Source organism: Phodopus roborovskii, unplaced genomic scaffold, assembly GCF_943737965.1.
Source record: "Phodopus roborovskii unplaced genomic scaffold, PHOROB, whole genome shotgun sequence".
Classification (NCBI taxonomy): domain Eukaryota; kingdom Metazoa; phylum Chordata; class Mammalia; order Rodentia; family Cricetidae; genus Phodopus; species Phodopus roborovskii.
Genome location: NW_026126407.1, coordinates 10,878,693 through 10,904,072, shown reverse-complemented (window position 1 = coordinate 10,904,072; position 25,380 = coordinate 10,878,693). Strand labels below are relative to the sequence as shown.

The following is a 25,380-nucleotide window of genomic DNA, read 5'->3' as shown; positions in this document are numbered from 1 at the left end:
CAGATACCAACATTCTTTCCCAAGTCAGAAGCCACTGCTCACCTCCAAGGTGCCCATCCCTGGTGTCTTCCAGTCACTTCACATAGTGTACCTGGATCCAAGCAAGCTGACCAGTTTATAAACTGATGGAATGGTGGCATTCCTGGAGGAAGGGGTACCAATAAATACTGAGATTCTGACTATCACATCTTCAGCTCCTAGATACAAAGGTTTGAACAAGTGAGAATAAACGAGCTATCAAAATGTCTTACCTGGCTGGTTGTAGTGGCACACACTTTTAATCCCAGTACTCAGGAGGTTCTGGAGCAATGTCTGGCTCAGCGGCTGGGGCCATGCAAGCTTCAGTATGGTCAGTATGGTCAGAGAGAGAGTTCTACTCATCAGATTGGTTCTACAGCATGGTTCTGGGAACTGTCCTTGGCCACATAACTCCATGTCTGGTTTTTCTGGCCAGAAAGCCTTTGTTTGTTTGTTTGTTTGTTTGTTTGTTTTTTCAAGACAGGGTTTCTCTGTGTAGCCCTGGCTGTCCTGGAACTCGCTCTGTAGACCAAGCTGGCCTCAAACTCACAGAGATCCGCCTGCCTCTGCCTCCCAAGTGCTGGGACTAAAGGCGTGTGCCACCAATGCCCAAACCAGAAAGTCTTTGAAAGCCAATGTTGTTTTGTTTTGGAGGTTCGGGACAGAATCTTGTTATGTAGTTCAGGCTGGCCTCAAACTCATTATGTAGCCCAAACCAACCTCAACTTGGTGACCTTCCTGCCTCAGTCTCTTCACAGTTGCTGGGGTTACAGGTATGAATCATCACATGCACACAAGACATGGTATTGCTGTTTTGCCCAGGCTGGTGTGGAACTTCCATCTCAGGCTACAGAATAACTAAGGCTACAGGCACATGCCACATTGCCTGGCTCTAGCCAATATTTTTTTTTTAAACCAAGTGCTGGGGTTAAAGATGTGTGCCACTGCACTAACCTAGGTGGTGTCTTTTTCCTGTGGCTTATGTCTGAAAAGCGATAGCAATGCAGTTGAAAACCCTCCATCCTCATCATCACAGCTTCCATCTATGCTATCCTCTGCCTCAGCTCTTGATACTCCCTTAGTTGTTCCGTGCAGCAAATGAAGTAAGTGGCAAGTCTACGAATTAGCTGTATTTAGCTTGTGTCTACCCTTTGTCCAGTCATCAGCAGGGAGAGGCACGGTCATGTTCATGATGCCCCTTCTGAGTAGCTACCTCACATCTGTTGGGCAGTGGTCCAACAGACATAATGGCTGACTTCCTGCAACAGACGACTAACCCAGCCTTGTAAAATCAGAAGTCTCCAGAGGAATGAATTCTGAGCTGGAACATGCCAGATATGTAAGAGTTAGGAAGAAAGTAATGAGTGAAAGCTCAAGCACAGGAAAGAATGATCAGGAGAGGGGAAAGCTCTGAATAAGGGCTAAGGAAGTAGGCATGCAAAACTCAGACTCTGCAAGGCCCTGAAGGCAGTGTTAGGTACCTCAGATTGCCTCCTGAGAGCCTTCATCAGCCAGTGTGAGTTCAAGTAGTTGACAGATTAGCACACTTGCAGGTCTCCCATGGAAAACAGAAGGGAAGTTAGAAATTTCAGAAATCAACCAGAAGACTACTGCAGGAAAGGGGACGATAGTGCCAGTTGGGGGTGGAAGAAGCCAGAGTTAAATGAGCAAGTCTTGATAACAGAATCCGAAGAAGGCAGTGGTATTGGGAGTGTTTAGCATGACAGGGGACATGAGTAGTTGTGGACAACAGAGGAGGAGTGCTATTTTTCTATGGGTTTGTTTGTTTTGAGATAAAGTCTCAGTATACATCCTGGACTGGCCCTGAACTCATGATCTTTTTGGTTTTGCTTGACAAGAACTAGCAGTATAGACAGCCGTGCACCTCCATGGCTAACAAATGAAGCTATTTAGAGAATGAAGTCGATTTCTGATATTATTGGAGTTTTGGTTTTAGTTGGTTTGTTGTTGTTTTAATGAGAAGCTGGCTTCAAACTCATGACCTTCCTATTTGATCCTCTCAAATAAGTACACTGTTGCTGTACTTGTCCAACTCATAAAAAGAGAGTCCAAGAGACAATCAGACATAAGTATCTAGACCTCATGAAAAAGAGTCTAGACCAGAGATTAAAAACTTGGGTCTGGGGGCTGGAGAGATAGCTCAGAAGAGCACTGACTGCTCCTCCAGGGGACCCAGGTTCAATTCCCAGCACCCACATGCCAGGTCACAATTGTCCAGTTCCAGGGGACCAGACACCCATGGCAAAACACCAATGCACATAAAATAAAAAGTAATAAAAAACAAAACAAAAATTGTAAAAAAACAAACAAACTTGAGTGTGGGGCAGAGGTGGTGATTAAAGCTGCAACAAAGTGTGTCCCAGGCACTTGTGGAGTCCATGTTAAGAAAGCCCAAGAATACTCCGGAAACAGGTTTACTACTTCAGAAAAGTAGAGGAAGAGGGAGCCACAGAGGAGTCTGAGAAGGACCAGCCACATGAGCAAAAGGAAAACCAAGAGTCACTTGTGGTCCCCAGGAGGGAGTAGCCTTGGGTATGGAAGCTGCAGAAACAGTGCAGAGAGTACCAGCCGAGTGTCCAGTTGACACAGAACAGAGGGTGCCACAGACCCAGGCTGGGGAGGGGATCAGTTCAGGGCTAGCAAAGGTGACAGTGGGGTAAAAGGAAGCAGAGAAGGAAAATTAGGCATCTCTAAGAATCGCTATGGAGGAGAAAGGGTAGCATGTGGTGGTTGGGGAGTCTCTAGATCTCCCAGGGTGGAAGGAAAGGGAGAGTGGAAAACCAAAGGAGGGCTCTGGGAAAAGCTGTGGAGAGAGGTGATAAGGGCCTATGCCCAGGAGGGAGGGAGACTGTTTCCTGGGTTGTCATTTCCTCCCCATTTCTATCTCCTTCCTGCTCTTGGCCTGGATCTCCTTGGAGCTGGAAGAGAGAAGGACCAAGTCATACCCTGGAAGAAGCTCGGTGCCTTCAGAGGTCTTTCTGCCTGACTGTAAGCTGGGGCTGGGACCAGAGAGGGAAGATCTGAGGAGGGAATAAGAACTAAGGACAGGGGCAGAAGAGAAGGGAAAAGTCTGGGAGGTATTAAAGCTATTTGTGGAAGAGATCCTGAGAGCTACTGCAGTGGAGGACTAGTGGAGCCTAGGAAAATTATGCAAAGGCCAGGGTGGCATCTCTTTAAACTCCCATTGTCCACAGGTTCATATGGCTCTCCTCATCTTCCTGTTCCTGCTGCCAAGTTCCTTACATTCCCAGCCCACTTGTGACATCTCCAAAGTGACCAGCTTGCTGGAAGTAAACTGTGAGAACCAGAAGCTGACGGCATTGCCTGCAGACCTGCCAGAAGACACAGGCATTCTCCACCTGGGCAAGAACAAACTAGGTAACTTCTCCACAGCATCTGTGGTGCATTTCACTAAACTCACTCAGCTGTACTTGGATGAATGCGAGCTGACTAGCCTGCAGACCCCTGAGAAACTGCTGAAGCTGGATACCCTGGATTTATCCCGCAATAAACTGCAAAGTCTGCCCTCCCTAGGATTGGCATTGCCTGCACTCACTACCCTTGACATCTCCTTCAACCAGTTGGGCTCACTGTCTCCTGCTGTCCTGGAAGGCCTAAGCCAACTTCAGGAGCTCTACTTGCAGAACAACCATCTGAGGAGCCTGCCCTCTGGGCTCTTGATGTCTGTAACCAATCTGAAGAAACTCAGTTTAGCCAACAACAAACTGCGTGAGCTGCCTCCTGGGCTCCTAGATGGGCTGGAAGAGCTTAATACCCTCTACCTTCAAGGGAATTGGCTTCGTACAATACCAAAGGGCTTCTTTGGGAACCTCCTCTTGCCTTTTGTTTTTCTCCATGCCAACACCTGGTATTGTGATTGTGAAATTCTCTACCTCCGTCACTGGCTCCAGCAAAATCCCAACAATGTCTACTTATGGAAGGCAAATGTGGATGTCAGGGCCATGACCCCTAATGTGGCCAGTGTACGATGTGCCAATCTGGGAAATGCACCTGTCTACTCCTACCCAGGGAAGGACTGCCCTAGTAATGGTGATAGCGATACCATGGACTATGATGACTATGATAATTTCTCTGATGTACCTGCTACAAGGACTGTGGTTAAGTTCTCTACTAACACTGAAGCCCATACTACCCACTGGGGCCTGCTTGTAGAGTCTCCTACTTCTCCAAACAGCCAAATGCCTTCTTGGTTTTCAACCCACAAACTTACTGAGAGACCGTCCACACCCACCCACATACAGATCCCAAAACAGACCATGGAATCCAAAACACCCCTTTATAGTTTAAAACTCAATACTCTATCCACCACCATCCCAACCACCCTAGGACCTACCTTTACCCTGACTATCTCAGAGGCCAGCCCTACCACCCCAGTGCCTACCACTTCCACCCTGGTGACCCCAGAGCCCAGCAGCAACCCAGTCCCTAGTACTGCTATCCTGACTACCCAAGAGCCCAGCACCACACCAATGCCTACCACCTCCACCCCGACTACCCCAGAGCCCAGCACACCAATGCCTACCACCTCCACCCCGACTACCCCAGAGCCCAGCACCACACCAATGCCTACCACCTCCACAATATCTACCCTAGATTCCACCAGCACTACCCCAACCATTCCAGTGTCTACTATCTCCCCAGTGTTCACTACCATCCTCACCACCCCGGCATCTACCCCAACTAAGACCACTTTAGAACTATTTTTCACCACAGAACTCACTTTATTCCCTATCTTAGAATCCACCACAAGGATCCCAGAGTTGAACAGCTTCCTAACTTTCCAAGCGATTGCTCAAGCAAATTCTGATACTTCCAAAAGTGACCCTTTTCTCAATTCTGACTTTTGCTGCCTCCTCCCCCTGGGCTTCTATATTTTGGGTCTCCTCTGGCTCCTATTTGCCTCTGTGATACTCATTTTGTTGCTGACCTGGATCTGGCATGTAGAACCACATGCTCTGGACTTCAGCCAATCTGCTGCATTGGCCACAAGCACACATACCACAAGTCTGGAGGTGCAGAGGGCAAGGCAAGTAACTGTGCCCCGGGCCTGGCTGCTCTTCCTTCAGGCCTCATTCCCTACTTTCCGTTCTAGCCTTTTCCTATGGGTAAGGCCTAATGGGCGTGTTGGGCCACTGGTAGCAGGACGGCGGCCCTCAGCTCTGAGTCAGGGTCGTGGTCAGGACCTACTGGGAACAGTGGGTACTAGGTACTCAGGCCACAGTCTGTGAAGGTGGGTACTTTGGAGATACTGAGAAAGACTCCAGTGAATTCTAAAGGGACCTAGCTGGGGTGGGGGCCGAAACAGCCACAGGGATATTCTATTTAATTCTCCTTCATGTGAAGGCCCCACTTTACATTCAGACCTCAAATCAAGACAGGCAGTGAGGTAGTCACAGAACCAAGCTCCCTATGTTTCTTAGAGCATTGCCAGGCCACATAGTCAGTGCTACCATTTTAGGGAAGAGGTAGAAAAAACAAATAGAAATGGAGCATGGCTCCCATATGTTCATACATGGAAGAAAACTCGGGAAGTCATTTATCAGGACAGCAGCACTACCCCTAAGCATCATGAATAGATTTTCCCTGTTTAACATTTTCTTGTTCTTCACCAGCGCTATCTGTATAATAAAAAAAAATTTTTTTTTTTTAAAAAAGAAAATGTAGCTTTCTTTGGGGGATGAGAATGGCTGACGCACCTCTTACAAGAATTCCCAAGGTCCTAATTGACCACACCCTGGTTCAAAATACCCAAGAAGCCTCCAGTTGTAGCTGAGGGTGGGTGGGTTGGACCAGGGATCTTTCCTGTACCTTTGCATTCTTCTGCAGGGTTTGAGTACCCCAGGCCACCTTAAACATCAACTTCAGACTAGAACAATGTTCTAGAACTGACAGGCAGTGCTAAAGTCTGCCTGCCTCAGCTAGGTAGCAGAGGTGGGTACATTCCTCACCACCACAGCCTCCAGAATACAATTCTCCTCACTGGCCAGGTCAGGACTGGGAAAGGGTGTGTCATCCTGGTGTCTTAGGTAGGTCTGCTGTTTTCAAAGCTGGATGTAACGGGGCCCTTCTCTCCAAATCCACTGATTCTGCCATTTGCTAATCTCACCGGCAAGGCCTTCGTCCCTGCCTCATGTCAGTTCAATCCAGGGCTTGGGCCCAGATAAGGGAAGAAGGGCTGCATCTTTATGGCTCTACAGATCACTCTTCTCCAGATGGCTCTAGATCTTCCTGTGAATCTGACTGAATCTCCTTCCTGCCTTAAACTCTTCCAGGTAGAGGACACACCTTAGAAGTTAGCCAGTAAGGACTTTTCTTCATAGACTCCACAAGCCAGTCCAGCTTCATCTCCATGTCACTGCACATCTCATGGGTCCCCTGTGCCAGCAAGGTTCCTCCTCTGAGCCTCTGTCCTCACTTCAGCTCAGAGCTCTGCTCTCCTCATTCTGACAGGTACCACAAACAAGTCTGGGCAGGGTGCAATCCACTGCTACAGACATTTCCATGTTCCTGTCATCTTTTTTAGTTTGTTTTTTTTTTGAGACAGGTTTCTGTGCGTGTAGCTTAGCTTTTTGGCTGTCCTGGAACTCACTCTGTAGACCAGGCTGGCCTGGAACTCACAGAGATCCACCTGCCTCTGCCTCCCAAGTGCTGGGATTAAACACATGCCACCACTGCCCAGCCTCCTGTCATCTTCATGCTGGACTTTCAACTCCTTAAGAAAAGGTGCAGGCTTCAAATGTCTCCACATAGCTACATGTGGCCAGGACACAATGTGCATGAAGCATTAAGGAAAGGAGCAGCAGGACAGCAGGGATGCACTACCATCTTTTTGTGTTCAGTCTGCCAAGGGGACAGCTCACACCTGCTGTCTGCCTGTTTTCTGGTCTGGCATGCAGCCCTCAGGCTGCCTAGCACTCCACCCAGTTTGACCTTCCCGTATCTTTTATGGTCCAAGGAGTTTGTAGGATCCTTGAGGGCCTTGGAATCATACTTAAGAAATGGATTGGATTTAAAAAAAAAAAAAAAAAAAAAAAAAAAAAGTCACTTTTCCCAGCCAGCCCAGTTTCTGACCAATATTCTTTTTTTGCTCAATCCTTGGGTTTGACTCCACTGTGTACCGAGAGCTCTGAACTGCTCTTTCTACCCCTGTGGCTCCAACCAACAGAAGTCCAACTTAGATTCTTTTTTTTTTTTTTTTCCTCAAGACAGGGTTTGTCTGTATAGACCTGGCTGTCCTGAAACTCACTTTGTAGACTGGGATGGCCTTGAACTCAGAAATCTGTCTTTCTCTGCCTCCTGGGTGCTGAGATTAAAGGGAGGGCCACCACACCCTACTTGCTTCAATTTAGACTCATTACCTCCTCCCTGTGCTGCAAAGGCAATCATGAGATCCCAGAGGCCCTTTCTGAGAACTGATAGGATTTGTGAGCAGTGCACAAGGCCCAGATTTCTTTGTATCAGATGCTGAGGTAGGACTTATTTACATAGCATTTTCATAAAACCAGTAGGTGATTTTCTTTAATGTTTTTTGGTTAAAAACTCCAGTTTGTTTTCCAGAGACATCAGCTTCTTTGTGGAGTTAGCTCCCACTAGGATCCTCAAGACTATCCAGATTTGGGGTTGGTGTATCAATCCAATTTATTAATTATGTCCTCGGGGAAGAAGAAGCCACAGCCTTCCACCACAGACCCTTCTGGCCATCTGGATAGCTTCTGCTCTCGCCTGTCTCCTCAGCTCTGTCTTGGTTTCTCCAGAGAGAGAGAGGTCTGTCTGTCTTGTGTGCCCTGAAACTAACACCCAAGAGGTGACTAGAAATCCTCAGGGAAATTTCTCAAGTCCTCCTAGGAATAGCCAAGGACAGAATGATCCTAAGCATCAGGCCAGGCATGGCAAGCTTGAGCAGGGGTAGAACAGGTTAAAGTTCTTTACCGCAAAGGATTAAACCACACTGTAGAGGGAAAATAAATAGAGGAGTCCAGAGTAGTAGAATCCAGGAGCCCAGGGCACATCACTATAGGAACAGTGGGTGACATGGGGGCCCTGGTTCTCTAGTCCCAGGACCTTGCCACATCAGCCACTGAGGAAGAGACGCTTGTAGGCCTTGTTCATCTGTTCCAAGAAGATGAAGGTGAGGACAGTGTGGGGACCCAGTCGGGCATAGTATGGTGTGAAGCCCTTCCACAGGCTGAAGAAACCCTCATAGCGGACGACTTTCATCAGCACATCCTAGACAGACAGGCAGGTAAGCGCTGGGCTAGGTTTGGCCTCTAGGACTCTGTCCCCTAGGCCCACCTCCCTTCATGCCCCTCCTAGGGTACCCAACACACTCTGACCCAAGCTTGCCCTCCCTGCCTCCTCACCAGCCCATTCTTGTACTCTGGCTTCCCGTCGATCATGCGCATATTTTGGATCCTGAAAGAGAGGAGGTATGTGAATGCAAGGCGGAAGGAAGGCCCTCCTAAAGCTCTCCAGTCCCAGGCTACAGGCTCACCTAGTTTTGACGATGTCCACAGGCATGGAAGCAGCAGTGGTGACGAGGCCACTGATCATGCTGGCACAGAAGTGGCATAGAATATTGTCAGAGAAGTAGCCTGGGAGGTGAAGCAGAAGGTGGTAGTCAGTCCTCAGGCAGCTCAGACCAGACTGGGCATTGAGTATTCTGCTCTGGGTCTCTTACCTGAGTCTAGCAAGAACTGCTTGGATTGGGAGTAGGAGGCAAGCTGGGCAGCATTGACGACAACAGCTCGAGCCATGGTAGGGATGCAGCCCTAGAGAGTGGAGGTAATGGAGAGGGAGTCAAAAATGCCAGACACTTGACCCCACATCCCAAGACTCTGCCCCTTTTGCTCACCCGCCACAGTGTGGGGACTCCCTCTTCCCTGGCAATTCGAATTAGGGCATTAAACACGTTTTTGTAGCCACGGCGCTGGTCAGCTGGAAGCCTGGGGAAAGGGCAGGGAAAAGCCAAGATCAGGACCGCTCGCTCGGGGTCCACAGGAACAAAGAAAGGGAGGCGTGAGCAGGTAAGTGCCCTGCTGTAGATCTTGGCTAACAAAAACATGTAAAACCTAGTCCTTTCATTCTAGATTACAGGAACGGGGCTGGAGTTAGGCTCAGACCTGTAACTCACCGGCCATCAGCAGTCATCCTGATAAGAGCCACCTCAGCAGGCGTTCCCACAAATGCGCCAGTTGCACCTGCAGTCATGCCAATCAGGGCTTTCAGCAGAAAGCCAGGGGGTGTACCATCAGCCCCAGTCAGGCGCTCAAACAACACAGTGTAGATGCCAAGACGAGTGGTGGTGTAGGTGGCCTGGCGCAGTAGGCCAGCTGACAGCCCAGTATAAATGCCCTTCAGCCCTTCTGCCTTCAGGATGCTGGTGAGGGCATGGAAGCTGGTTTTGTACTCTCGAGTCTTGGCCCCTTCACCACTCAACTGCATCCGGTTCTTCACCAAGTCCAGAGGCTGCACAAACACTGTAGCGCCCATCCTGAAGTAAGGCAGGAAAAGGAATCAGAGCTCAGCTGTTCCAGCTCGATTAGTGTCCACTGCAACCTGGCAGCAAGGTTACAAAGGTTGGGACCTGACATGCAGCTAAGGAAGGATTCAGGAGGCTGGTGAGCACCTATGTGTGTGTGCACGAAGGTCAATGTGCCAGAAAAAAAAAAAAAGTTCACTTGCCAAGTAAAAACCATGCAAATCGAAATACTTCTGCCAGTTAGCTCCTTAGAGTCCAAGTAGTATTAGACTACAGGCAGTCTGACTAAGGAGGGGTGGGAAGGGCATTCATAACCTAGGACTCCAAGCAGACCTCCAACAAAGCGTTTAAATACCTAGATCCACCACACAAACAGGCACAGTTAAGCAATGGTGGTGGAAACACGGGACTCTTGAACGAAGCCAGCCCGTAAGGGGCCTTGCAATGGGTGACTAATTCTGGCAGCCCATCAGGGACCTCGCAATAGTCTGGACATTATGGTGACCCTGCACCAGCTCAATTTACTGCAACATACCCCGAAATGCACTGGGCCCAGTTACTTGCGCCCGTCCCTTCCTCCTTTACCCAACCCTGGGGCCTGAGCTTACCCAGCCAGGCCCCCAAACAGGAACTTGACCGACTTAGGGGAGGTACGGGGCTTCCCGTCCATCCGGCCAGCCCTGGGACTCGCCGTCGCCGCCATCGCCCCTTGATGGCCCTCGGCTTTGGGTCCCGTGCACGTACAACCCCGCTCGCGCCCAAGGTGACACCAGCGTGCAACAGAGCGAGGGCGCGCGCGCGCGCACGCCCCTCCGATAGGCAAGTCTGGCTTGAGCTAAAGCTGGAAGGGGGGGCGCGCAGGCGCGTAGCGCAAAGGCGGCCGGGAATGAGGCGGGGCTAGGTTGCGTGAATGAAGAGGCGGGGCTGATTTAGGAAGCCTCTCTGTAGCCCCCGCCCTTCCAGAATTGGAATCGCGGGAAACTAGTGTTTGAAAATCTCGCGAGAACGAGTGAGGCGGTCGAGTCAGGGCCAGCAATCCTCTCGCGATAAACTTCAGCTTAGAGATGGGGTGGTAGTGGTAAGCACTCTCGCGATACTTGAGGTACCGCAGCGACCAGACGGAGGAGAGGTTTGTAAACAGGGCAGCTCCAAGATCTCGGACGCCGAGAGGAAAAAAATTAGATTGTCTCCTGGGCATCGGAGCTCCCTCCATCTCCGCAGGAACTCTCCCCATGTCTAACATTGCTTTCAACCGGCCTTTTAGGACCGGAAGTCCTCCGTCCTGAGCGTCCAATACTGGAAGCGGCCTTCCTTTACCGGAAACCCTTTTCCAGGGGATCGGAAGAAGGCCTACCTGGCCGGAAGTCCCACCTCTTTGAGATTCCCCCACCCTTCCTGAAGTTTTTCTGTTACCTGTTTGCCTTCGTTTCTATTCTCCGTTTTATTTCTGTACCAGAGAAAGATACATTGTCTCCCTCCCAGCTCCACTAAGCTGGTTTCATACCTCACTTCCCGAGTCGGAGTTCTTCCCCGACGCCCCCATGTAGCTGAGAAAGTGGGACCTGGGGGTGGTTGGACCCCTGGGATCCTGAAGTAGAGGCAGAGAGGTCGCAGAACTCGGCTTCTGCTATTAGGACGCGACCTCCTCAGCCTTCCCCCTCCCGCTGCCATGCACCTTGCAGCCTTCCCGCTTCCTGTTGTTGTGGCTACTGTGCTGTGGGGAGCATCCCCTATCCGAGGGCTTATTCGAGCGGTGAGTCTAAGGGTCGGATGGGGGAAGGGTGCTGAGAGGGGGTTTCAGGCTGAAGAGAAAAATGGAGTATTTTGTTTGCAGACCTCGGAGCACAATGACAGCATGGACTTTGCAGACCTCCCAGCTCTATTTGGGGCAGCCCTGAGCGAGGAGGGACTCCAGGTGATGGATGCTCTCCCCATTCCCTTATAGTCTATCTTGGGCAGGGGTTGAGTAGCTGTGCTCTGGATCAAACTGGATGTAGGAAATAGTCGAATTAGCAGTAGAGCTCAGTGGTAGGGTGCTTACCTAACATGAGATCGAATCACCAATAACACCCCCCCACACACACACACACAAATACTAGTAAGTACAGGACCGTGTCCAATGCAGAGTCTAAAATCTAGAGGTAGAAGGCAATATCCTAGAACTCCCAGGTTTAAGAAGTGTGAATTAAGATAAAAAAGCAGGTGCTTATCAGTAAGGTCTCCAGAGCTATTTACTGTTTGTATAGATGGCTGTGGGTGGTATTTCGTTGACCCTTAGTAAAATGGGTAATGGAAATAAACTTAGAGATGTTGCATTAACTAATAAATGAGGTAAGCATGTCTGTTGTAGTTTATTACAAAGTTCTTGCCACATAGAAAAAACTCAGTTGGAGCACAGATAGCAGTGAAGTGAAGCAAATGGAAAGTGCAGTATGTACATGAAAAGACAAATGTGAAAAAACTTGGTGAAAATGACGTGGATGATTAGCAAGCTGAATTATTATCAGTGGGAAACTGGAAAAACAGTCTAAGCTAAGAATTTGAGAAGTGAAGGGAGCGTCTGGTAAAAGGATGATGTGTACTGTAATTGCATCTTCGGGAAGCTAAGAGATGTAGATTCTGCTTGTTTGTTTTTTTTGTCCAGAACTCTGTGTATACCAGGCTGGCCTCCAACTCAAAAGACCTGCCTGCCTAACTCTGCTTTCCAGTTGCTGCAATTAAATGCTTGTGTCAGTCACCATGCCTGCCTGAGATGTAGATTTTGATTCAGGTGGGATGCTTAGAACTCAGGAATGAGTGATGAGGGTAGAGTTGTGTGTGTGTGTGTGTGTGTGTAACTACAGATAGGCCCTGTGGGAGGCAGAATGTAAAGGTGGAAAAGCCAACTGTTTGCTTTTATCCCCCAGGGATTCCTTGTGGAGGCCCACCCAGAAAATGCCTGCAGTCCCATTGCCCCACCACCGTCAGCCCCGGTCAATGGGTCAGTCTTTATTGCACTGCTTCGAAGATTCGACTGCAACTTTGACCTCAAGGTTGCTGAATGTGGAATGGGAGCTGGTAAACATGGTAAATGACACTGGGGATGAAGAAAGGCAAGGTTTTTGACTGCTATTCTTGCTTTGTCTTTTTAGGTCTTAAATGCTCAGAAAGCTGGGTATGGTGCAGCTGTGGTACACAATGTGCATTCCAATGAGCTTCTGAACATGGTGTGGAATAGTGGTAAGGCTGGGGAAATTGTACGACTGGATTTTCAGTAGAGGCCAGTTCTTTGGGTGGGATGGACAAAGTGTCAAATGGCTAGTTCCAGGGAATTGAGTGGAAGGCTAAATCCCTAATATCCTGCTCCCTACAGAGGAAATCCAACAGCAGATCTGGATCCCATCTGTATTTATCGGAGAGAGAAGTGCAGAGTACCTACGAGCCCTTTTTGTCTACGAGAAGGGGTAGGACGTATGCTTTCTTCCCACTCTTCTTCTGCCCTTTCCGTGGCAGCACGGAACCAAGTCTCACTACTATACCCACTCAGGCTCGGGGTCTTCCTTGTTTGTTTACTTACTTATTTAGCTCTCTTCTCACCAGTGCCCCGTCCCAATCCAGTTACCTGGTTTTGCCCGGCTTGAGACTTGTCTTACATTTTCAGGGCCCGGGTGCTTCTGGTTCCAGACAATAGCTTCCCCTTGGGCTATTATCTCATTCCTTTCACTGGCATAGTAGGACTGCTGGTTTTGGCCATGGGAGCAGTACTGGTAAGTAGCCATAGGAAGAACTTAAAAGGCCAGACTGGGTCTGGAGATGGGAAGTGAGGTGATTGTTGGATTTTCCACTTTTTTTTTTTTTTTTTTAAAAACACACTTAAGTCTGGTCCACACTCCCTTATTCCTAGGTAGTTCGTTGTATCCAGCACCGGAAACGGCTCCAGCGGAACCGACTTACCAAAGAACAACTGAAACAGATTCCTACTCATGACTATCAAAAAGGTAAGGGCAAGGAAACAGGGCCCATCTTAAAAGGTGTTTTGAGCCCAGTAGATAAGGGGTATTAAAGAACAGTGAGGTGTTCTTCCAACAGTGAGTTGGAAGATGCCACTTTTGCATCTCTTTTACACACAACCAGCCACAAGCAAAGATCAAGTAAAAATTTTGACCTTGTGTCGAGCATAAAGAAAGAGCTGGTGGACTCAAAGCAGGTGAGGGTTGGGTTATTTAGCCCAGGAGCCTCCAGTGCCATATAAGGTTATAGCAGAAGCCTTGTCCCTCCCACTTCTGCTTTCTCTCCCCTACCCTCCCCCCCCAACCCACTTCCCTTCTTTTATCTGCTTGTCCCCTCTAGCCCCAAGCTTTTCTATATCCTACCCTGAGAGCTTGCATTGGCTTGGTAAAACCTGGGAAAATAATTTTTACAGGTTTTAATTCTAGCCTTCCATTGACTTCTCTTGGGCTTGGTTCCGAAAGGCTCAATGAATCCTTTCTTTCCTCCTTCCAGGAGATCAGTATGATGTCTGTGCCATCTGTCTGGATGAGTATGAGGATGGGGACAAGCTTCGGGTACTTCCTTGTGCACATGGTGAGGCCACTACCTCTGCCTGTGCCCCTGCCCTACCTGCAGAGACCAGGTGTTTAACATTTTCCTCTCCATAGCCTATCACAGCCGCTGTGTGGACCCCTGGCTCACCCAGACCCGGAAGACTTGCCCTATCTGCAAACAGCCTGTCTATCGGGGTCCTGGGGATGAGGAGCAAGAGGAAGAAACTCAAGGGCAAGAGGAAGGGGATGAGGAAGGGGAGCCAAGGGATCAACCTGCTTCAGAGTGGACCCCACTCTTGGGCTCTAGCCCTACCCTTCCTACCTCCTTTGGGTCCCTAGCCCCAGCACCCGTGGTCTTTCCCGGGCCCTCCACAGATCCCCCACCTTCTTCATCTGCTGCCCTGGCCTGAAACTCCCCACACTCAGCACCCCTGGTGAGCTATTTGCACAAACTCTTCCTCCAGTCTAATAAGCTGAGGGATAGGGGACATTTCCAAGTTCTCAAACCCAGCCTCATCCTTTTGAGGTGGCTGGGAGCCATAGGGACATGGTCTTCACTTCTTGGGTTAATAAAACTTTTTGTGGACAAAAGAAAGGGTAAGACCATTTTTATACAGGTGAAATTCTGGAGAAAGAATCACCTCATGAGATAAATTAATCAGGGGGACAGCCCCAGCTGCATTTGCTATGACTCAGGGAGGGGGAGCCCCACCTACACAGGATGACTCAAAGGCCCCGCCTCACCCGCAGGCTTGGACCCATTCTCTAGTCTGGATGGCTGTGTTCCATTACACATAAATTCAAAGGGGCCTGAAATGGAAATGCCACTCTAGAAGGGCCTAGGCCACCTAATTGGGTACATGGAAGAATACCTACTTAGTCACAGGGACTAAAAAGCAGAAAAATGGAAAGGGATACAAAAGGTTCAGCCTGGACAGCCAGGAAACAAATAGCTAAGCTCAGTGGAGATGGGCCACAGTGTCTCTAATACCTCAAGTGCAAACCACACAGGACCTTGTTAGTAGAATCTTTTTTATTCAGAAAAAAAGGAAAAAAAAAAAAAACCCAAAAACAATTTTTTCCAAACACACACAGGAGGGGGTATGGGTAAGGGGAGGTATCTGTCTGTCCAGCCCCAGCCCCCAGCCCATGTGGTTTTGGCAGCAATAAGGGAAATGGGGTAATGGCCCAAAAATAATGGTGTGTGTGTGTACGGAAAGAAGGGGTGCAAAAGCTGAAAGGGGCGGTGGGGAGGGACAGATGAGGTCAGTACTGGGAGCGCCGCAGGTGGGAGGCCATTTCATAACATTTCTTGTTGATCAAACCACCGTGGACACCTTCTTTGCCCATCAGCAGGACTAGCGCTGGAGGAGAGAGAAAGGAGGCTGGAACCCAGGTGTCAATTCAACCCTGCCAGCTGTTCAGCAGCTGTCCAGCCCTAGGGGCTGTAACCTAACCTCATTCCTCCCAACCAGCTCCCCCCCCACACACAGACAGGCTGTCAGTCACCCTAAAACAATAGAGCTTTTCAAAGGGGGGGGGACTATCAGAGTAAAGGCAAAATTTAGAGGTCACGGGCTGTAAACTGCTGTGGCTAGAAATTCTGTGGACGAGCTTTCTACCTTGTCTTTACGGAACTCAAGACTGAAGCCAAATGCTGACTTAAGATCTCAACAATCCACACCAAGTAAACTAATCTCAAAAAGCTTAAGGCAGGAAGGGATTTAGGAAGTAATATTTCTTTACAAGATGGGGAAACATCAGCAGACCCTAAAGGACTCTCCAAGGTCCCCACCTCCAGCAGACTTCACCCCAAACAAAAGGAGGTAAGATACATTAGGGAATTCAAGGCTAGAGAACCCCTCAAACTGAGAACTCACTTTTGGCAGTCATGGTGACAGTAACATTGAAGGTAGGGGCTCCTCCGGTGCTCTTGGTACGAAGATCCATTGTAAATTCCCCGTCCTGCAGCAGTGAGTCCCGAATCACAGAACATTTCTGGCCCCCGAGTGTCAGCCCATTCACGAAAAAACTTGACCGGTCTTTGCCTACCAGGACACCAACCTCGGCTGGCTAGAAGAATCAGAATCAATCACCTGGTTAAGTTAGTGCACCGTTTAACTTGTTTTCCAAGAATCCACTTACTTATCCTGGAGTTGGAGGTGAATGTGCTTCATACACACCATCAAAACTTGGGGGAGGGAATGCAGAGGAAGACCATGGTCCTAAACCCTGATAAATGTGACCAGGGAAGGAGTATTTCTCTGAAGACTAAGACCTTGATGTTAAATAGGAAAAACAAATGAGAAAAATCTGGGTACCAAAAATCAATCAATGATCCAGGAGGAGCATCTGGATGCTCAGAACAGTCCCTTCAGGAAAAGCAGAAGCGGAGATGGTGAGGGAGGGGGCAGGGAAGGAGGAGAAGCAACTTTGTCCTTATTTGGTCAAAGGTTCTGCAGGCGTTGTTAGGAGCCCGGACGCCTGGGTCTCCCGGTAACCAAGAGTTTGGGTCCAGGTATCTACACCCCAAGATGGGGAAGCCGACCCCTGGGGGCTCTCTAGGACAGTCGAAAAAGTTTTAAGGGTTGGGGGACTAGGCTGTCTTGAGTCTAGACATCCCGGGGAACCTTTCTCCTTCTCCCCCCTTAAACCCCAAACCCCTATATCCGGTACCCTCCCGCCCGGAAATCCCCTTCTCCCCCATTCGAACTTCCGCCACCCCTCCCCACTTCCGGGCAGTGTGGTCAGGGAAGGTGGTGGTGGGGACAGCAGCAACCTTATTCCTTCACTTTTACCATCTCAGAACTTCTCACAAAGTTCTCCTACTCCAGGCCCGGCCGGATGGCGGGAAGGGAGGGTGAGGGGACTTCCGGGATTGGCCTCACAGGAATGTTGAGGCTAACGTGCAGAACTGGGGGGGTGTGTGTGTCGGCCTCGCCCTCTCTAACGGAGTTGGGAGGGGCAGGGAGGTCCGGCAAGGGCCCAAGGCCACGCGCCTAGAGCTCCCACCAGCATAAGGGAAACAATGGTGAAGAGAGCGCGAGCAGGCGGCCCAAAGGGGAGTCGAGGCTCCCCAAGCCCCCTTATCAATCATAATCCCAGGCTAAAATTGCAGCGCGTGCCTGCCCCGCCCTGGAGGAGGCGGAAGTGGGCCGCCGCACCGGGCGGCGCGCCCCTCCCCGCCCTGTGCCCCGGATGTAACGCCCCGTCGCAGAAAGCGGGGTGGCGGGCGGGATGGGCGCCGCTGCCGAGGGGCGTAGGGCTTGGGGGGCAACAGGGGCACCTAGATTCATGCAGCCGCCATTCGCGCCGCTTCCAGGCAGAGGACCAGATCACGGCCTCTCTCTGCCTTCGCTAGACTGCGCCCGCCCCCACCCAAGTCTCTCCCTGAGGGTCTAAGCCCGGTCAATGCCCGGGACCGCACAAGCCTCGCAGTACCGTAATGCTAACGAAGGTCTTCCCGGGGACGGCGGCCCAGACCGAGGGCGAGTCCTTGTAGCCTACGATGGCCGCGTCCTGACAGGTCCCGTCCGCCATGAGGCTGTCGATGTAGGCGTTCCACCCGGCCATGGCGCTGCTGCTGGGGCTGCTCTGCGGGCTGCTGCTGGGGCCGCGGGCTGGGCTCGGGCTGGCGGGCGGGGGGGAGGCAGAGAGCTCGGGGCACGCGCTGCCGTCCGGAACGCGGCTCTGTTAGCTGTGCAGCAGCCCTCGCACCGCCACTTCCTGCTCCTCCCCCCCCCTAGATTTTTATTTGCAAAGGGCGACGGGGCGGGGCCTGCTCCCCATTCCCTCCCTCCACCCCCCTCCTCCCCTTGCCTGGCCAGATAGCTAACTTTTGCAAATGCAATTTTAAAAAGCCCTTCCCCCTTTTGCAAAATTTGCCGAGTTCGATGGAAAGCCATGCAAAAGGCTGGAGTGGTGTTGGCAGGAGCGAGGTTAAGGTTAGGGCTCGCTCCAATTCATACTGAATTCAAACCCCTTTGGCATAAAAGGAGGAAGACGGGAAAGAAAAAGGGAAATTAGTAAGGTTGAGCAAATTAAAGTGGGTGTGGGGAAGCCAGGGTTAAACCGAATGATTCACACACACACACACACACACACACACACACACACACACACACACACACACACACACACACACACACACACACACACACACACACACACACACACACACACACACACACACACACACACACACACACACACACCCACACACACACACACACACACCACCTCCGCGGGAGGGCAGGAACGGCGGGCGGCGGCCCGGCGCGTGCGCCCGCGCCTGCGCCGGGGTAGTGAGAAGACAGCGCGTGGGGCGGTTGGGGCTAGCGGCTGGCTGCGCGAGCGCGCGCCTGGCGGGACCGATTTGGACCTTCCTAGGATGGAAGACGCGACCCCACTAGGCGGAGCGGGCAGATGCCCTAGGTGGTGCGATGCTGCCTTCTCCACCTTTTAGTTTTCATTTAGATGATAAGGGAGCAAAACTAAATTTGATATAATTCTCTGGTCAGTTTCAGTGATAAAGGTGCCCAACCAGGGCACCTGTCCCAGCCTTTTGCCGGGGACGCACATGTTGGGCTTAACATGTGCTTATTCGAGTGCATCCCTCTATATTCCAGGGGAATCGTTCCTTCGCTGGATTCTCTCCAGCTCAGAGCCTCGCCCTATTCTTGAACCCTCTCTACAGAGGTCACTGAACAGGGGAGCCAGCCGGGTGACACAGGCAGGACTCTTTGCAAGGCGGAAGAATACGAAAGTACCAAGGATGGCAACTTTCACAAGGAGGGGAAAATCCCTTCTACTTCGGGGCCATTGGGCTTTTCTTCCCCCCCACCCCACCCCGAGAAACTTTTGCTAAGTACTGTGTGCGTTCAACTCACTAGCCGCCCAGCGGGGTGGGAGTGGGGGAGGTGGCGGACGGAACAGCAGGCCGGTGTGGCTGGCGGGAGTAAATGAGTCACTCGGGACCCTTGCCGCCGAGGGGCTCGGCCGCTTCCGGTGCCTCGGAGGAGGGACGCCAGGGTTTGCAGACCCTCCCGATGTAAGAACTTTGTTCGCTGCGTCTCGGGAGCCCTGTTGCGTTCCCTGAAGTCCACCCCCAAAATCCTGGCTTCCCACGCCCCCGGAGCCCAGGTTCTTCGACAGCCGCATGGCTGAGTCACAGGCGGGGCTGCGCTGGGCACGTGGCGGCGCTCTACGCCCGCCATCCCCTGACCTCTGGCCAGCGCGCCTCCCGCCCGGGGGGTGGAAAAGTCCTGCAGGGAGCGGCAGGAGATAAGGGGGGAGGGGCGGTACTGGGACGCGACGGCAGGTGGGGACCCTAGGGTGGAGGTGAGGAGGGCGACCCCGAGGGGAGGGCAGACGGGGAGGAGCGCTCAAGAGCCGGTCTGCGAGTGAGTCACCCGCCCCAGCGCCCGAGGGTGAGAGGCCGAGGCGCTCTGGGACACTGGCCTGTTGGCTTGCCAGGCTTCCACGGAGCTCGGGACAGATCCGCCACACTCGCCACCAAGTGGAGTTACCGAGTGCAGAGACTCATTTCCTGCGGTGCTGCAAATGCATGGACAGAGTGGCCGCCAAAATGTCATCCCTTTCTAGAGTTCATGTTTTTTTACCCCCACTCGTGATGCAACATCATTCTTTGATAGTCAAGGGTTGACCGCTGAAGCGCCCATAGTCTGTGGGAGAAAGGGATCCTGACCACTATGCTTCACACTGGGCCGTCCCCAAGTGCTGCCCCAGCGCAATCTGTCAGGCGCCAGGCCAGTGCTCAGTGCCGGTCTATATTCGTCTCCTGGCCTCTCTCATCATGCTTCTCTGGCCGGGAGAGGGTAGGGTGGAGTGGTGCCGACATGGCCCTTATGAGGACCCTGAGAGGTGAAAGCGCTCGCCTTCTCTGGCAGAGTGGTGTCAACTTTAGACCACAGAGCTTGCTCAGCATCACTGGTTCCTTCCCCCAACTGTGTGGCCTGCACTGCCTGCCTCCGAGTGAGTGGAGCACGTGTCCATGTCAGTCTCGCAGCCCCTTTTCCAGGCCCCCTCCTCAGCCCGCAAGGCTCAGATTACCTCTGGCCTTTCCCAAAGGCCACTGGTTCCTCTTTAACCTTTGCAAAAGGGGAATGTAACCTTAAGGAGGGGAAAGACCCTCCTATCAGAAGCCCCTCTCCTGCTTCCTCAAAGAGTGGACTTCAAAGCAGAGACATTTATTGGGGGGACAGAAATAAAATGTAAGAGGTATGCATTAACTTTTGAGAAGGGGTACAGAGGCCAGAGGCTTCTGCTTTAGGCAGTAGTGGGCATTTGGCTGCAGGCCTGGTGTGGAAGGGGGGGGGGATGGAATGAGAGAGGCGGGGCTGGCTGGGGGACAGGGTGGCTTGGGGATAAATGCCCAGCCTGAGGGGTGAGCTGACACTGTCCCAGAGCTGCCACCTAGACGAGAAGCTTCATTCAAAGTCCCAAGGAAGACATCGAAGGTTTGATAAAACTTCAGTTACATGATGTACAGGTGTCGGGTGGTGCTGGCTTGGAAAAAGGGGAAATGTGGGCTTTTTTCTTTGTATGGCTTTGTATGGCTAGAGTACTTAAAAGAGGGTGGTCAGGTTGGAGCAAGCAGGATTGGGGAGTACCGGAGCACTGACAGATATAGGAAAGGAGGCTCTGAGCGCTGGGGAAGTAGGTAAAGAAGACAGGAGACAAAATTTGGGGTCTAGGAGGATTTGGGAATAAAACAATAGGAATTTGAGGGCTAGGAAGATGGAGCAAGCAGGCACTTAATCAGAAAAGTGGAAGAAGGCATAAGCTTGGTGAAGTATTCAGGGAGTGGTGTCATCTGGGGAGTTTATAAAGTCGTGAACCCTTCATTCTCAGAACGGGAGGGTGGAACAAGAGCCATTCTGAGTTGGGGAGGGTGGGGGAGGGGCCCCGCCTGCCTGCCTCTGGTCTGTGACCTTTTTATGGGGTATTTTTAGCTCCAGCACCTGCCTTCTTGGGGTGGAGAAGACTCTTAAAAGGGCAAGGGATTTCTAGTTCCTTAAGGGATCAACTGTCCACGCTTGCTCACTCACATCTCTTGTGGTGCAGTCATGGCCATGCAAAAAATCTTTGCCCGAGAAATCCTGGACTCCAGGGGTAACCCCACAGTGGAGGTGGACCTGCACACTGCCAAGGGTAACACTTGCCTGTTGAAATTATTTGGTTTGCCTTGGAAAACCCCCAACCTCACCTGCTCCTTCCCAAGAGTTCTATACCACATCCTGTCCTTTGTCAGAAGTTCTGTTCCCCAAACTCCTTCATAGGCCCGCTTCTCTTCCTGGCCCCAAAGCTGGGGGAGGCAGGAGGTTCTCTGTATTTTCTCCTGTCCCTGAGTCTAGGGAGGTGACCCCAGACCCTTATGAATGGAGTCCCTGATTTGCCCGTTCCTCATGCCCAGGTCGATTCCGAGCAGCTGTGCCCAGTGGAGCTTCCACGGGTATCTATGAAGCGCTGGAACTAAGAGATGGAGACAAATCGCGATACCTGGGGAAAGGTAAGCAAAGACTAACCCAGCATAGGAGGAGCCTGTGCAGGTACATGCAGGGCAGGGTAGAGGACTGGAACCCAAAGCCAAGGAGGACCCCACTTGACCTAATCCCCTCAGAAATCTGAACCCCTTCTCTGGCCTCCAGGAGTGCTGAAGGCTGTGGAGCATATCAACAAGACTCTAGGCCCTGCTCTGCTGGAAAAGGCAAGTGGAGGAGCCCGCTCCCTGTCCCCTCCCTCCCTGTGACCCTGTTCCTCACCCCAGGTAGCCCCACCCCAAATATTGTTGCTTATCCGTTATCCTGTACATTTCCTGGCTCCTGAGAAATCTGACCTCTGCCTCTTCCAGAAACTGAGTGTTGTGGATCAAGAAAAAGTTGACAAGTTTATGATTGAGCTGGATGGGACAGAGAATAAGTGTGAGTGACATGCTAGAGATGGGGAGACCGTGGCGTGCCTGTGGCAAGGGTGGGAGAGAGGCCACTGATGGCTGACTGGGTTGTTTCTGTGTCCCACATCTTGGGGCATACGGTAGCTGGATAGCCCTTTATTCATTCCACAGGCATTTCCTGGTGCCTGTCTTCTGCCAGGCCTGGCTGGCACTAGACACATGTGAACCGCTTGGCCTAGGGAAGGTGGGGGTGAACTCAGTGTCCAGTGGGTTAGGAAGCTTCTTCCTGGGGTGACCAAAATAGCCAGGAATTAACTGAAAAACCTGGGAGAGCTCTCATCCTTTTTTCCTGTTTGCCTCCCTCCAGCCAAGTTTGGGGCCAATGCAATCCTGGGTGTGTCTTTGGCCGTTTGTAAGGCAGGAGCAGCTGAGAAAGGGGTCCCTCTCTACCGACACATCGCAGATCTTGCGGGGAACCCTGATCTTGTACTTCCTGTGCCTGTGAGTATGGTTGGCCCTTCTGAATCCCTGTGGCGCCTGCCCCTCCCCAGCCAGGAATGTCTGAGTAGCCCCCCACCCCCAGAAAGTCTACCTTTCAGATCCGGCTGCAAAGAGGCATTGAAATAAGAGCTTTCCAGGCCCTCCCTCTTTCCCACAACCTAAAGCTAAGCCTCTTGATGTTCCCTTCCCTTGCCAGGTCTCTTAGTTCCTTCACATTCCTGGCTCAGGCTGGTGGCTCAGACCTCATTCCATCTTTGTACCCCATTCCTCCAATCAGATTTGAAAGCGTCCTCAGGTCAAGGACCTCAGTATCTCTGTGTATCTTCTAAGTCTGCATGAGGTCACTTCCCTCTTAATACTAACTTTGAATTGTGTAGGGTGCAGAGAAAGTCCTGAGTATATGAAGTCCTGGGTGAATGTGTGTGTTGACATGGACCAGCCTTGTCAAAGATCCCAGAGCCTCAGACCCATGGCTGAGGGATGGCAAAGCCTGTCCCCTGGGCTAAGGTTCAGAGGCATGGTAAAGCCTTCCTTGGTGTACATAATATGCCCACCATAGCTCCCTCCCCATTGGATGTTTACAGCCTGAAGACTGCTGCCTTACAGAGACTACTCTTAGTGAGATCCTCTAACCCTGTCCCCTTGGTCCAGTTGTATACCACCCTCTCACCTTTGACCCCTCATGCCACCCAGTTCTGAGCACTGCCTCCTGTCTCAGGCCTTCAACGTGATCAATGGGGGCTCTCACGCTGGAAACAAGCTGGCCATGCAGGAGTTCATGATTCTGCCAGTGGGAGCGAGCTCGTTCAAGGAAGCCATGCGCATTGGTGCTGAGGTCTACCACCACCTCAAAGGGGTCATCAAAGCCAAGTATGGGAAGGATGCCACCAATGTGGGGGATGAAGGAGGCTTTGCACCCAACATCCTGGAGAACAATGAGGGTTAGTGTAAGCATCCTGGGGCATAGACCACCTAGGTCCCCATGAGGTGGGAAGGAAGAGAGGCTACAGATACAGGGGGCAATGGTATCTCAGGTCATTACTTGCTCCTCTCCTAGCCCTGGAGCTGCTAAAGACAGCCATTCAGGCAGCTGGTTACCCAGACAAGGTGGTAATTGGCATGGATGTGGCAGCATCTGAATTCTACCGCAATGGGAAGTATGATCTGGACTTCAAGTCACCTGACGACCCTGCACGGCATATCAGTGGGGAGAAGCTTGGGGAGCTGTACAAGAACTTCATCAAGAACTATCCTGGTGAGACTTCCATGTGCTTTTCCCCGCCTTAGTCTTCTGCAGTTGCCTGACACAGGTTTCAGTGTTTTACTTTGTCACAGTTCTCGTCCTTTCCACCCTTAGCACCATCACAGCCTCCATTTAACTTGTACTTCTTGTCACCCCTCCATCAGGCCCCCTGTCTCTAACCCCAACTGTGTTCCCACACCCCTACCAGTGGTCTCCATTGAAGACCCTTTTGACCAGGATGACTGGGCCACGTGGACCTCATTCCTGTCTGGAGTGGACATTCAGATTGTGGGGGATGACCTTACAGTCACCAACCCCAAAAGGATCGCTCAGGCTGTTGAAAAGAAGGCCTGCAATTGCCTGCTACTGAAGGTCAATCAGATTGGCTCAGTGACAGAATCCATCCAGGCGTGAGTGTCTTCTGACTCAGGCTCAGAGTGGCCATGCTCAGCTCCAGCTCAACCCACTGCTGCTGTTCTTGCCCTAAGTCTGCCCTTCCCTGGGAACCTGACCCACCCAAGGCTATGACTAACCCTTGGCTTGTCCCTAAGACCTTTGCCATTGTGCTCTGCCATGTCCCTGCCATCTTCTGACCACCCTAATGATCGGAAATCTCTCCCCTCCTGTTTCCCAGAGAACTTAGGCACTGCATTCCCTGCCCAAAATGAAGAGAAAGTTCTGTCTTGCCCCTAGCTTTCTTACTGAGGTCACCTAAGGCCTCATCAAATGTCATTCCCATACAGCTGCAAACTGGCACAATCTAATGGCTGGGGGGTGATGGTGAGCCACCGCTCCGGGGAGACTGAAGACACTTTCATTGCTGACCTCGTGGTGGGACTCTGCACAGGACAGGTACTCAGCCTGTATTTAACCAAGTTTCCTTGGTCACCTTGATGTTAACCTAAGTTGGATACCACTACAGCCTGCTCATTTGAGTCCAACCCAACCCCTCCAAATCCCTTTCCCACCTCAGATCAAGACTGGTGCCCCATGCCGTTCAGAACGTCTGGCCAAATACAACCAGCTTATGAGGTATAGTGGGTACAGAGGCCTGGACAGTGGGGAGAGGAAGGCACTCCTGTGTTAGAGGTAGCAGCTCTGATTTTTGTATTACAGAATTGAGGAGGCTCTTGGAGACAAAGCTGTCTTTGCTGGACGAAAGTTCCGTAACCCAAAGGCCAAGTGAGAAGCTGAAGGCTCCAGGACTCCCAAGAACAGACACAGGCCTTCAAGCCCTTCTCCCTGAAATAAACACTGCCAAATGAGACCATGTCGTGTTTCTTGGAAGAAAGGAGAGGCAGGATTATTAGTTAGCCGGAGAGAATGGAAGTGAACAGGAGGAAGAGGCACAGAATGACATGTAACCTGCTGTGACAAGGAAGTGATGTAAAAACAGAGAAATCCACATTTTGGAATGAAGCCAGAAAAAAAGCAAATTCTGCCACCTTTTTAATCCTAGTGCTCGGGAGATAGAGGCAGGCGGCTCTCTGTGAGTTCAAGACCACCCTGAACTACAGAGCTAGTTCCAGGACAGGTTCCAAAACAATACAGAGAAACTCTGTCTCCAAAAAAAAAAAAAAAAGAAAGAAAGAAAGAAAGAAAGAAATAATCCTGTATGTGAAAAGGAGCTGGAGAGATGTATATGGGATGAGGAAACAGC

General features: G+C 51.3%; 5 protein-coding genes across 6 annotated transcripts; 3 read left to right on the top strand and 2 right to left on the bottom strand.

Moving 5' to 3' along the window:
- Window positions 1-2,903: 2,903 nt before the first annotated feature.
- On the top strand, window positions 2,904-5,708 carry Gp1ba (glycoprotein Ib platelet subunit alpha). The gene is made up of 2 exons (XM_051180136.1): window positions 2,904-3,027; window positions 3,234-5,708. The coding sequence occupies exon 2, from the start codon at window positions 3,240-3,242 to the stop codon at window positions 5,286-5,288; it is 2,049 nt and encodes a 682-aa protein (XP_051036093.1). The 5' UTR covers window positions 2,904-3,027; window positions 3,234-3,239; the 3' UTR covers window positions 5,289-5,708.
- Window positions 5,709-7,680: 1,972 nt separating this feature from the next.
- On the bottom strand, window positions 7,681-10,370 carry Slc25a11 (solute carrier family 25 member 11). Its single transcript, XM_051180134.1, has 7 exons — window positions 10,147-10,370; window positions 9,191-9,550; window positions 8,912-9,002; window positions 8,738-8,828; window positions 8,552-8,651; window positions 8,421-8,472; window positions 7,681-8,286 (listed from the first exon to the last, which is right to left on the bottom strand). The coding sequence occupies exons 1-7, from the start codon at window positions 10,239-10,241 to the stop codon at window positions 8,131-8,133; spliced, it is 945 nt and encodes a 314-aa protein (XP_051036091.1). The 5' UTR covers window positions 10,242-10,370; the 3' UTR covers window positions 7,681-8,130.
- Window positions 10,371-10,537: 167 nt separating this feature from the next.
- Rnf167 (ring finger protein 167) lies at window positions 10,538-14,656 on the top strand. The gene is made up of 10 exons (XM_051180132.1): window positions 10,538-10,667; window positions 10,803-11,291; window positions 11,373-11,453; window positions 12,445-12,570; window positions 12,670-12,757; window positions 12,891-12,981; window positions 13,179-13,284; window positions 13,422-13,515; window positions 14,021-14,101; window positions 14,176-14,656. The coding sequence occupies exons 2-10, from the start codon at window positions 11,208-11,210 to the stop codon at window positions 14,469-14,471; spliced, it is 1,047 nt and encodes a 348-aa protein (XP_051036089.1). The 5' UTR covers window positions 10,538-10,667; window positions 10,803-11,207; the 3' UTR covers window positions 14,472-14,656.
- Window positions 14,657-15,076: 420 nt separating this feature from the next.
- Pfn1 (profilin 1) lies at window positions 15,077-17,771 on the bottom strand. Its single transcript, XM_051180133.1, has 3 exons — window positions 17,503-17,771; window positions 15,942-16,134; window positions 15,077-15,425 (listed from the first exon to the last, which is right to left on the bottom strand). Exons 1-3 carry the CDS (start codon window positions 17,632-17,634, stop codon window positions 15,328-15,330), a joined length of 423 nt encoding a protein of 140 aa, XP_051036090.1. The 5' UTR covers window positions 17,635-17,771; the 3' UTR covers window positions 15,077-15,327.
- Window positions 17,772-20,463: 2,692 nt separating this feature from the next.
- Eno3 (enolase 3) lies at window positions 20,464-24,987 on the top strand. Of its 2 annotated transcripts, none has more exons than XM_051180130.1 (12): window positions 20,464-20,540; window positions 21,036-21,234; window positions 21,497-21,592; window positions 21,732-21,790; window positions 21,935-22,004; window positions 22,344-22,477; window positions 23,196-23,418; window positions 23,535-23,732; window positions 23,929-24,130; window positions 24,464-24,572; window positions 24,694-24,752; window positions 24,837-24,987. In XM_051180130.1, exons 2-12 carry the CDS (start codon window positions 21,150-21,152, stop codon window positions 24,904-24,906), a joined length of 1,305 nt encoding a protein of 434 aa, XP_051036087.1. In that variant the 5' UTR covers window positions 20,464-20,540; window positions 21,036-21,149; the 3' UTR covers window positions 24,907-24,987. The 2 variants fall into 2 exon arrangements, with proteins under 2 accessions (XP_051036087.1, XP_051036088.1); XM_051180131.1 differs by having other exon boundaries at window positions 20,480-20,540; window positions 21,148-21,234.
- Window positions 24,988-25,380: the final 393 nt, after the last annotated feature.